The following is a 12,834-nucleotide window of genomic DNA, read 5'->3' as shown; positions in this document are numbered from 1 at the left end:
ATAAGTTCTGTGACTCTAGAGAACCCTGACTAATACATGGGTCAAAGTCTTCTTTACATTTCTATTTATTTATTTATTTTTTTAAACAGGGTCTCACTCTATATAGCCCAGGGTGGAGCTCACTATGTAGCCCAAGCTGGCCTTCACCTTCTGGTCACCCTTCTGACTCGGCCTCCTCAGGGATGAGACTGTGGATGTGAGCCATCACCCCATCCATTCACTTATTGATTAAAAAGAAGCTTCTACTAACCAGTGTCCCCAGAGCTCCCAGGGACTAAAAACCACCAACCAAAGTGTACGTATGGTGGTACTCATGGCTCCAGCCGCATATGTAGCAGAGGATGGCCTAGTCGGTTATCAATGGCAGGAGAAGCCCTTGGTCCTGTGAAGGCTCTCTGCCCCAGTGAAGGGGAAAGCCAGGACCAGGAAGTGGGAGTGGGTGGGTTGGGGAGCTGGAGGTGGGGGATGGGGGTGGGTGGGGGATAGGGGATGGGGATTTTTAGAGGGGAAACCAGGAAAAAGGATAACATTTGAAATGTAAATAAAGAAAATATCTAATAAAAATGTAAAAACAAAGCTTCTATACTCTCAGAAATATTCTATGTTGGAAACAATTAATAAAAATAAATAATTTAAAACACAGAAAACCTATAGACAGTTTTCCTGGGATTAGAATAACATGCCTTTCTAGTGAGAAATCACCCCATATGTTGGGAGCTATTAAGACAACACAATTGTCCTGATCTCTGAATTGGGCCTCTCCCCCGCCCCCCCCTGAAGAAAAGGGGGTCAAAAGTGGGCCACCAATGCACCATTCCGAGAACAACCACAGAATGTTCCAGCCCTAAGTCAGTGCCAGATGTCCTGACCACACCCTGATACCACCAAGTTCCTGCTTCCCCATGTAGTTGCCAAAAGAAAAATTTCCACTGGCCCAACCCTCCTGCTGAGAAGTATTTGTACTTCCCCTTTTACTTGTGCATTTCCACTGCCCCACCCCTCCTGCTGAGAAGTACTTCCCCTTTTGCTTGTGCATTTAAGCCTTGAGCCTTTCTCAATACAGTGAGACCTTGATGCTACTCCGACTGCTTCAGTGTGTCATTCATTGCACAGGGTTCTCGTCTCTCCCTTCCCCCCATTTGGTTCTTAGGAGAAGGTCCCCTTGAGACCCTTGAATAACTGGACCTGCTGGACAGGTCACCCATACACTTAGAGATGAAGGGAAGACCTTGTCCAGCTCTGGCCAATGCCCAAGGAGAAGTCAGCCTTGAACAGATTACTAACTTATACACCTTAGGCTTATGCACTGCACAAACATCTCTAACTTTCCTTTAAACGCTGGCTTTAGGTTATACTTTGGACAATTTAGACAGAAACAAGAGGCTGCAAATCTGGTCATGTGGGCAGATGGGAGGTTTACACAGGAAAGATATTGCCAGAGTTCTTTTTTTTTTAAGTTTTATTTACTATGATATCTAAGTACACTATCTGTCTTTAGACACTCTAGAAGAGGGAGTCAGATCTCATTACAGATGGTTGTGAGTCACCATGTGGTTGCTGGGATTTGAACTCAGGACCTTTGGAAGAGCAGTCAGTGCTCTTAACCACTGAGCCATCTCTCCAGCCCCCAGAGTTATTTCTTAAGCACACCAGTGTACTTTTTTTGAATGGTTGTTATCTTGCCAGAAGGCAGAATTGTTTTTTCTGAGAAAAGCACCAAGGAACTTAAAGGCAGACCAGAACTTGATGACGATCGTGACCACAGACGACACCTTTGAGCCTGTTCTTAGGCGATGGGCACAATGGCTGGTTAATCCTGGTGAACAGTTATGTCCAAGCATCATACATTTTGTTTATTCATGATAGGCCTGGTTGGCCGATTACTTATCTGTGGGATGTTTAGGGGGACGGTGCTCCTTTAGCTTAATTCTCCTTTTTAAATGTCTCCTAAGCAAATCTATTGTCTTAGTCAGGGTTTCTATTCCTGCACAAACATCATGACCAAGAAGCAAGTTGGGGAGGAAAGGGTTTATTCAGCTTACACTTCCATACTGCTGTTCATCACCAAAGGAAGTCAGGACTGGAACTCAAGCAGGTCAGAAAGCAGGAGCTGATGCAGAAGCCATGGAGGGATGTTCTTTACTGGCTTGCCTCCCCTGGCTTGCTCATCCTACTCTCTTATAGAACCCAAGACTACCAGCCCAGGGATGGTCCCACCCACAAGGGGCTTTTCCCCCTTGATCACTAATTGAGAAAATGCCTTACAGTTGGATCTCATGGAGGCATTTCCTCAACTGAAGCTCCTTTCTCTGTGATAACTCAGCTGTGTCAAGTTGACACAAAAATAGCCAGTACATCTATTAACTAATCCTTTATACCATCAATTCTCTTGCCTTGAGTTTCATCTACACCATTCCTTAAGACAAAAACAAAAACAAAGACAAAAAACAGACAAACAAAACACATAAAAAGCACTGCCAGATTCTCATTGCTGAGTATGGCAACAAGACTATGCACCTAATTATTGGAAATACACAGGGCAACAGCCTGTTACAGTATTTTTGAGGATTTTACCTTTCATAAGACTAGGACGTTTTCTCCTAGTCACAACCCCCCAGTGGTTACATAGTGGCAGTTTCTCACTCCAAGACTTTGTATTCTAACCTTGATCTCACTGGCTCTGTTTTCAGCACCTCTCCTTCTGCTATGCTGCCTTTCATGTTTTCAGTTTGTCTTGTAAGTAGCTCACAGGGCTCGTTTTCGGTTTTTGTTTGCAGTATGTTAGAACATGGGTCTGTTTCTATAAGAGAGACATTTTTTAAAATTGAAAGTAGATTTTTTTTTTTTTTCACACAATATATTCTGATCATGGCTTATCCTCCCCAGCTCCTCCCAGTTCCTCCCCACAATCCAATTCCACACCATCTTTCTCTTTAGAAAATAAACAGGTACATAAAAAGCAAGCCAGGTCCCATGTCTTGACATCAGTCACACCTCCTCATGGCTCCTTTGGGACAGAATTAAGCAGTCTGTGCAGTGACTTGACAGTGCCCTCCCCACTTCCCCCCCCTGCAGGGTTTCTCTGTGTAGCCTTGCTTATGGCTTCCTGGAACTCACTCTGTGGACCAGGCTGGCCTCCAGCCCGGGATTCACTTGTCTATATCTCCCAAGTGTTGGGTTTAAAGGCGTGCGCCACCATGCCTGGTGGCTTGACAGTTCCTAATTTATCGTTCTATGCTCTTCCATGCTCTTTGTCATGCTAAACTAAGTCATGTGATGTAAGACTTCCTGCTGGATATGCGCCATCTTGACTTACACAAGTCTGATGCTCTGTTCTCGGGATTTTGCTCTGGGAAGCGAACTTGGCAGCACACTCTTCCATTTCCATAGTCACACTCTTTTTTTTTATGTTATTTTTGAGGCAGGATTGGATAGTGTAGCCTGGCTGACCTCAGACGCAGATCTACGCTAAAGGTGTGCGCGCACCCCAGGGCCTAGCTTTAGTCTCACCCCAGGTCTTACGGGGAAGAGGGAAGCTTCTCTTTCCCTTTAAGGCCCCATCACCTTAAAGTCTCTCTATATATTTATTGTATTGTTGTTGGCGAATGTTTCCCCTCCAACCTGCAGGCCCTCTCTCCTAACAAACTGCAGATTCTGAAGGGAATTTTGTGTCACGTTCTTTCCGATGGACTGTTTCTGCTTTACAAGGCCTTTGTGTATATAACCCTGCCTGTATGAATGAACTATATCCCAGAATTTCAATTTCAGAGAGGAACCAATATAGAAATAAAATCTGAGAGTGTTTGTTAGTCAAGTAGTAGAATTCACTCATTCCTACACTGAACAAATGCACACTGGATACCTACAATATGCAACACAGGACACTAGGATCTGCAGATAAAATGAAGAAATCCTGCTGTTGTTTAAGTTAAAGTCTAGTGGGGGAGGAAAAGATTAATAAAGTAACCATTATAGATTCAGATAGATGCTGTAAGCAAATGCCTGCTATCACCTAAGGGAACATGTTCAGCAATGGGCTCCGGAATATTGTCCAGAGGGAGAGACAGCTACACTGAGGATCCAGGAAGACAGTTACCATTTAGGCAGAAGTTGAAGAACATTCCAGTGGAACCACAAACGTTACTGAGACTCCATTGCAAGCTGTTTCAATCCACAGCAGAGCAAACAGTGTAGATTTCATTTCTACCTGGAACAACCCCAAATACATACAGCATTTTCAAAATTGAAAGAGCAATTTTGAAGATGACGATGTAGCTAGTAGCACAGGAAATAAACGGAGGTGGTCCAGCTGCCATTAATGAGAGAGTTCTAGCTGTGACACAAACAGAAGTATCATGACACAGGAAGGCCACCTGAGCTGGTGTGATAAGTGATAAAAATGACCTTGCAAAAAGTAAGGTGGGAAGAGGGGAGGGAGCGAAGGGCAAACAGGCTGACGAGGCTGACCAGCAAACCACAGATCTGCCTGCAGAAAATGGAGGGGCAGAAAACCAGAGTCCAGCTTCTGAAAAAGAGAAAGAAACCAAGTTCGACTAAGCATCCATCACGTCTGTCAGTGGTCCTCCTCCCTTCTTGTACAATCCAGAGGAATATTTTTATCAACTACTTTGTAAATGTGAGTTCTTTAATAGCTCTAGAAACATTTTTAAATGGTGAGGGAATCCCACCTCATCCCATTTTTTAAATATAAATTTTTTTTTGTAAGAGGTTAAATCATTTTCTGGTTGTTTATTTTTTGGTACAACCAGAAAATAGCAGGATACTGAATCAGGAGAGGCTGTGACCGTCTCGGGGGTCACCATAACATTCCGTAGAGGGGGCTGGTTTTATATCCTACAATTCAAAGCATACTAAATGGCAATCTGGAGTCTCAGTCGTGCATTTGTGTCTGGAATATTTTCAGTTCTATCTGGTCCCATGTTTCTAGTAGAACCGTTTTGTAAGAAAGTCAGCTGGGCAGTCATGGCACACACCTTTAATCCCAGCACTTGGGAGGCAGAGGTAGGCGGATTTCTGAGTTCGAGGCCAGCCTGGTCTACAGAGTGAGTTCCAGGACAGCCAGGGCTACACAGAGAAACCCTGTCTCAAAAAAACAAGGAAAGAAAGAAAGAAAGGAAGGAAAGAAGGAAGGAAGGAAGGAGGGAAGGAAGGAAGAAAGAAAGGAAGAAAGAAAGAAAGAGAGAGAGAGAAAGAAAAAAAGCAAGCAAGCAAGCAAGCAAGCAATCCAGTCTTTGGTCCTTGCCCTGTCAGAACCGTGATGTCTGTGATCGTGGGAGTCTGTTTTCCTAACAGTTGTAATAAGGTGCTGTGAAAGGTGGAAATCCTGAGTCTGTTCTGTGTGTGGCGTACAATTGTGAGTCGGTGGAGCTGAGGATTACAGGCATTTGGCTGTTATGAGAGGTCTTAGGGAAACTTGTCTAGTTTGAGGCTGGAACATCACTGGAATAAGTTCAAAGAAGAACAATACATAGCTCTTCATTTGTGTACACGAACACAATGTGACTCTTCAGAGTTTGGGTACGTGAACACAGTATATGGCTCTTTTTGGGTACGTGTGATAAGAACTGGGATGTCTGTACTCTGCTCCTCAACCAATAAAATCTGTTGTGAAAGAGAAAAAACAAAGGAAAAAAAAAGAAAATTCACTAGGAAGGTCTACAGACGAAACCCACTGTATTCTCAGCCTGACATTTAGTGTAGGCTTTCTGATACACCACAGACACCATCAGAGCACTGACCCACAGTGCGGTGTGTCAAGAGAGGAAGGAACACAAATGCCACGTCCTGTTGGTAAGAATGAAAACACTGCAAATATTTAAAAGAAATATTTTTATTTATTTTTATATTTAAAAGCAAAATACATTTTTAAAAGACCAAGTTCACAGTAAGCAGATTATGTAGTGAAGAAGCACCCACATGCAGCTGATGAATAAGAAGGAGGGCTGGAAGAGTTTAAGGGTAGAAGGAGTTCCTTGTTTTTCTCCAAAGTGCAGGAGGAAAGGGAAACACTACAATTCCTTTCCCAAGAGAAGGTTTTTGCTGGTGGAAGTGATTGGCATTGGTTTCTTGCTTCCCTTGTGGGCAGTCTTTTTCTGCCTTGGCTTCAGAGAGGCTGCTAGACTTCTGCTATGTAGAGGTGATACATCAGGGCTACAGCCAGGGCTGAGGTGATGGCGTCATGCAGTTGGCCCACCAACTGGAATTAGATTGGACGTAGTATTGAGAGTTTTGGGGTTTGAGGCTGGAGAGATGGCTTAGCAGTTAAGAGCACTGACTGCTCTCTTTCAGAGATCCTGAATTCAATTCCTAGCAACCACATGGTGGCTCACAACCATCTGTAATGGGATCGATGTCCTCTTCTTGTGCTCCTGAAGACAGCTACAGTGTAATCATATATAATCAATCAGTCAATCTTAAAAAAAAAAAAAGAGTTTCTGAGGGCTTGGCTAACTTCGACCTGTTATCTGGATGGAACCTCCTTCCTCCATATGATGTACATTTTGGACAGTTCTCCTGCAGCAGTAGAGTGCCCAAGATACTCAAAGTTCTTGGTAGCATCACCCCTGGCTTGCTATCTTAGGACTTCTTCCAGAAACACCTGTTCAAGTCATGCATCTCGTGGTGTAGGGCCACCTCAGTGCTCTTGCTGTCGTTGTGTTTCTGAACCTCTCCCAGTGTGTAGTACTTCACAGTCCTGCCTGCCTGCCTGCCTGCCTGCCTGCCTGCCTGCCTGCCACCCTGCCTGCCTGCCTGCCTGCCTGGACATCCCAGAATAGTGAGCTTCCTGAGCCCTGCAAATACATCCATGCCAGATGGTAAGCAGGTCACCTATTTATGACTTATTTATTTATGTGAGCTACCACATCAGAAGGCTCACAACTACCTGTAACTCCAGCTCCAGGGTGTGAAATGCCCTATTCTGGACTCTGAGGGCACTGCATTATTGTACACACACACACACACACACACACACACACACACACACACACACTGGAGATCTGCCTGCCTCTTCCTCCCAAATACTGGGGTTAAAAGGCATGTGCCACCATTGCGTAGCCTCAATGGAAACTCTAAAAAACCAGAAGGGCCTCAACAGATGTTTGGGAGACTCAAAGAGACCACAGATATCAGCTTAGACTACTATATTCAGCAAAACTTTCAATCATCATAGATGGAGAATATAAGACATTCTATGATTAAATCAAATTTAGGTAGTATCTTTCTAGGATTCCAGCCTTATAGAAAGCTTTAGAAAAAAAATACTTCAACCTAGAGAGGTTAACTACACCCAAGAAAATACAAGGGATAATCTGACCGGAAAGTCAGAAGAGAGGAAACACACACACACACACACACACACACACACACACACACACGGGCACACTACACAACAACACATTATGCTTATGGGAATCAACAAATACTGCTCATTGATTTCTCAACATCAGTGATTTCAGTTCCCCAGTAAGAAGACACAGACTAACAGAGTGGATGCAGAAACAGGATTCATTCTTCTACTGACCCAAAAACCACAGCCTAACATTAAAACTGTGTATCACTTCAGGATAAAAAAATGGAAAAAGATAATCCAAGGAAATGGACTTAGGAAGCAAGCTGTTGCAGACCTTTTAATATCTTAAAAATTAAACTTAAAGCCAGGCGTGGTGACGCACTCCTTTAATCCCAGCACTCGGGAGGCAGAGGCAGGCAGATTTCTGAGTCCGAGGCCAGCCTGGTCTACAAAGTGAGTTCCAGGACAGCCAGGGCTACACAGAGAAACCCTGTCTTGAAAAACAACAACAACAACAACAACAACAACAAAACAAAAACCTTAAAACCAAAGCTAACTAGAAGAGATAGAGAAAGATGTTACAGACTCATCAAAGGAAAAACTCACCAAGAGGACGCAGAATTCTTAACATCTATGCACTAAAACCAAGGCTATCCAAGTTTATATAAAAGAAATACTACTACAGCTAATAAATACTTTCAGAAAGGTAGCTGGATACAAAATTAACTCATAAATACCTATAGCCACCCAATATACAAATAACAAATCATCTGCAAAAGAAATCAGGGAAACAACACCTTTCACAACAGACTTAAATAATATAAAATATCTTGTGGTAACTCTACCCAAGCAAGTGTAAGTCTTGTATGACAAAAACTTTAAGACACTGAAGGAAGAAATTAAAGAAATCAGAAGATGGAAAGATCTCCCATGCTAAGAGATCAGAAGTATTTTTTTAAAAAATATTTTATTTATTTATTTATTATATGTAAGTACACTGTAGCTGTCTTCAGATGCACCAGAAGAGGGCGTCAGATCTCATTTCAGGTGGTTGTGAGCCACCAAGTGGTTGCTGGGATTTGAACTCTGGACCTTTGGAAGAGCAGTCGGGTGCTCTTACCCACTGAGCCATCTCACCAGCCCCCAGAAGTATTAATATAGTTAAAAAGGCCATCCTACCAAAAGCAATTTAGAGATTCAATGCAATCTCCATCAAAATTTCAACACAATTTGTCCCAGATCTTGAAAGGAAAAATTTCGGCTTCATAGGGAAACAAAAAATTCAGGTTAGATAAAACAATTCTGCATAATAAAAGAACTGCTGGAGGAATCACCATTCCTGATTTCAAGTTGTACTACAGAGCTATAGTAAGAAAAACAGCATGGCATTAGCACGCGTGTGCACACACACACACACACACACACACACACACACCAAAAAAGCCCAAACAAAACAAAATCCAGACACAATTAATGGAACTGAGCTGAAGACCCAGACATAAATCCATATACCTGTGGACACCTGGATTTTGTTTTGTTTTGAGACAGGGTTTCTCTGTGTAATATCCCTGGCTATCCTGGACTCACTTTGTGGCCCAGGCTGGCCTCAAAATCATAGAGATCCACCTGCCTCTGCCTCCCAAGTGCTGGGATTACAGGTGTGTGCCACCACCCCCAGCCGGACACCAGATTTTGATGAAGACGTGAGAAATACACAGTTGGAAAAAAAAACCCAGCATCTTTAACAAATGGTGCTGGACAAAATGGATGGCTGCATGTAGAAGAATCCAGATAGATCCATACTTATCATTCTGCACAATATTCAACTCCAAATGGATCAAAGGATTCCACAAAGAACCAAATCCACTGAATCTGATAGATGAGAAATTGGGCAATGAACTCAGTGGCACAGGAAAAGATGTCCTGAATAGAACACCATTAGCACAGGCACTGGAATCAACAATTAATATATGGGACCTTGTGAAACTGAAAAGCTTCTGCAAGGCAGAGAACACCATCATTTGGACAAAGTGGCAGCCCATACAAAGGGAAAAGATTTTTTTTTCTAACTACACATTCAATAGAGGGTTAACATCCAAAATATATAAAGAATTCAAAAACTAGATATCAAGAAAACAAATAATTCAATTAGATATGGGGTACAAATCTAAACAGAGAATTTTCAATAGAGGAAACTCATGTGGCTGAGAAACACTTGTAGAAATGTTCAACATCCTTATCAGGGAAATGCAAATCAAAGCCGCTTTGAGATTTTATCTTACACCAATCAGAATGATGAAAATCAACATAAGCAATGCCTAGCATGGTGGCACATGCCTTTAATTACAGCACTCAGGAGGCAGAGACAGGTGGATCTCTGAGTTTGAGGCCAGCCTGGTCTATAGAGCACGTTTCAGGACAGCCAGGGGTACACAGAGAAACCCTGTCTCAAAAAACGAAAACAAACAAAACAAAAAACCACCCACAATAAGTGATAGCTCATGTTGGCAAGGATGTGGAGTTGAGAAACACTCATCCATAGCAGGGTGGAGTAAAAACTTGTTACAGTCACTATGGAAACGAATGCAGCTGTTCCTCAGGAAGATGAATAGATCTACCTCAATATCTAGCTATACCACTCTTGGGCACATACCCAGAGGCCTCTACATCCTACCCCAGAGACCCTCCCTCAACCCTGTTCACTGTGCCTCTATTCACAGTAGCCAGAAGTTGGAACAAACCTTGAAGTTCATCCACGGATGAACAGATAAAGAAAATGTGCTACACACAGTGGATTATTACTCAGACATTAAAAATGAAATCATGAAATTATGAAATCTGCAGGTAAATGGATGAAGTTGTGGTGATACCGACGTTGAGGTGGCTGCTGACCTTGGGTATCATCTCCTTGATTTTCTTTGTCCCCTTCATTGCCATCCTCTCTAGGCTGTCTTTCCGAGGAGGGCCCCTTCGGAATCGTGGTCTGTAACCCCGATACATATTCTGTCTCACTGGTCTACCTTGCTCTCCTGCACCCTGGTTGTCAGCACCCTCCATCACTCCTCCTTGCACAGGGGGGTTGGAATAATGTGGTCGACGCGCACAGGGTCTCCGCATGTAGTAAGGTGGGAACCTTCGCCTGTGATAGGGCTGGCCTTGTTGGGCCTGGCCTTCAGGAGCACTTTCCGATCCCTCGGTCTTTTCCCCACTCTCACTATTCTGGTAATTTTGCTGGTAATTGCGTGGAGGGCCCCTACGACGTGGATAGCGTCTATAATAGTTATGGTCTGCTGCGTATTTACTGCCTTGAACTGGAACTCCACCAGGGCCTGTAACATTTGCTGCCTCCGCACCCCTTTCTCCTTCAATCACATCAAACTCCTCAGTCTCTCCATCACCTACACTGCGAAGGTACTTCCTGGGTTATTCTTTATGGCAGTCTGGTGTACAAATACATCTTCCTTGGTGTCATTCCTGTTGATGAAACCGTATCCGTTCCTTACATTGAACCATTTGACTGTTCCCAAAACCTTCCTTGCGATGACCTTTTTGTCCTCGCCGACGGGCGCCGCCGATGTGAGGCCGCCCGGATCGCCACTACCTGCGCCGCTGCCCGTGGAGCCGGGCTTGGTGTCGGCGGCGCTGAGGGCGGCGGCGGGGGCGGCGGGCGGCTGCTGCGTCTGGGCCTCGCTGCTCATGGTTGCGGTGATGGTGACTGGGGCCGGCGGCGACGGCTGCGGCTCCTCCCGGGTGTGATGGTGACTAGGCGGGCGGCCGCGGCGGGGCTCTTAGGGCTCTCTAGCTCCCGCTACAGATCGAACCAAAGCTTTTAGTACCAGGATTGTACTACATCTAATTGAGTTGTTGGCTAAAGGGATCCCATGAGAACCCCCAAACAACAAAGGCTGCTCTCTGAAAACTGACAGCAAGGCCCCTTTGTTGAAGACAAAACCTCCTCAACTCACTGCATATGGAGAAGCTGAGCTGTTGCTGTACAAAGCCTTCACACCTATGCTCTGGCCTCTTTGCTATAAGAAAGTACTTTTCAGGCTACCAAAGAAGAAATGTAAACACCAACCTAGCCATAAACTATTTGATCTACAGTAGTGTCCTGCCTGCAAGATATACCAGTGCATTGGTGGTTCAAAGCTTGTTTGAGTAACCAACCAACCAGTATAGGATTTGACTTAAGGCCCACTCCATGAGATGGGACTTGTGGGACAAGTGTACCGACAGTGTCACCAGACAGAAGGACTGGTAAGGCTGAAACAGGAGGTTCAAAAGCCCCAGGAAATCTTGTAACAGAATGGCAGGCATGGAACCATCTCCTGAACAGGCTTTACCTGTCCAGAAACACGTAACCATGACACCGCACTGAGAGGACCATGACAACCGGTCACATAGCATAAAAGCCTGGAGTTCTCCATGCTAGTGATGTATCTAGATAGGCCCTAAATGTTTAGCCACCGAGCGTCCCTTTCTGGGCAATCTTTCCCGCAAGAGGTATTTAATCCATGGTTCACTCTGAGTAAGGTGTATGCATCCACACCTGCCATAAATAAAGCAGTTAGGACAAGCAAGGACCATCTCCTTTATCAAGGATTGCCTGGTCGGGGGAACTTCATTGTAAAGAGCCACGCCTAAATCTCCCAGAGAAGGTCTTCTCTCTTCCAGCCCCTCTGTACTCTCTGCCCTCACTTGGAACCAGACCAGATTCTACCCCTTCCCAGGCTCGGCTATCCCCTTCCTGCCTGGTGTGTGAAGGAAGCATAGACTTGTGACCACTGTTCTCAAAGCAAGGTCCCCAGCAGAGTCTAGGTACACGGGAGATGGAGAACCACAGCATCTGTCCCAGACCTCACTGTTTCTCATCAGAGGAAACACAGGCTTGGGACCCCTACCATGGACTGCATTCTGCTTCCTCTGAGCTGAGAGGTGGTCTGACATCCTAGCAGTGAGGCAGATGCACAGCCCAACGGGAACCCAAACTTGACATTGCTTGGATGACCAAGAAGCTGAGACTAGATAGCCCAGGGACCTAGTGTAAAATCAAACACCACTGTTCTAAAGACAAGCAAAAAAACAAACAAACATTCAAATTGTCACAACAAAATAACTCCTAATGACATCCTGTTATACTCATAGGTCTATGCCATGCTCAGCCATCATCAGAGAAGCTTCCTCCTGCAGCAGATGGGAATAAGTAGAGGCCTGCAGCTAGACAATGCGCAGAGAGCGAGAGACCTTGGGATACATATTATATCTTATGATTATCCCTTAGAAGCCTATTTTTTTTCTAATGAAATCTAGAAAAGAAGTGGATTCAGTTGAGAGGTGGGGAGGGACTAGGGGGAGTGGAAGGAGGGGAAATTGTAATCAGGATATATTGTGTGAGGAAGGGCTCTATTTTCAATAAAAGGAAAAAGTACTGTTTGTATAGCAGTCCAGCATCCCGGTAATGAGGGTCAGGCGACTGGCCATTTTCTGAGCCTCAGGTGGCTGAGCTTGGCCATCAGCCTCTT

At 44.5% G+C, this 12,834-nt stretch overlaps 1 protein-coding gene and 2 pseudogenes across 1 annotated transcript in view; all 3 read right to left on the bottom strand.

The window, feature by feature from the left end:
* The window catches only part of LOC110298057 (ankyrin repeat domain-containing protein 26-like), a 15,125-nt gene extending 12,362 nt beyond the window's left edge, over positions 1 to 2,763 (bottom strand). Inside the window, exon 1 of the mRNA XM_021167085.1 lies at positions 2,665 to 2,763. Coding sequence (XP_021022744.1) covers positions 2,665 to 2,720 — 56 coding nt within the window. The 5' untranslated portion in view covers positions 2,721 to 2,763. The remainder of the gene's footprint in view (positions 1 to 2,664) is intronic.
* A 3,266-nt stretch (positions 2,764 to 6,029) lies between these two features.
* On the bottom strand, positions 6,030 to 6,726 carry LOC110298056 (annotated as a pseudogene).
* A 1,352-nt stretch (positions 6,727 to 8,078) lies between these two features.
* LOC110298055 lies at positions 8,079 to 11,080 on the bottom strand (annotated as a pseudogene).
* Between the last annotated feature and the right edge of the window lie 1,754 nt (positions 11,081 to 12,834).

This window comes from Mus caroli, chromosome 7 (genome assembly GCF_900094665.2).
Source record: "Mus caroli chromosome 7, CAROLI_EIJ_v1.1, whole genome shotgun sequence".
NCBI lineage: Eukaryota > Metazoa > Chordata > Mammalia > Rodentia > Muridae > Mus > Mus caroli.
Note: the sequence above shows the minus strand (reverse complement) of the source record. Positions and strands in the feature narration are given on the sequence as shown.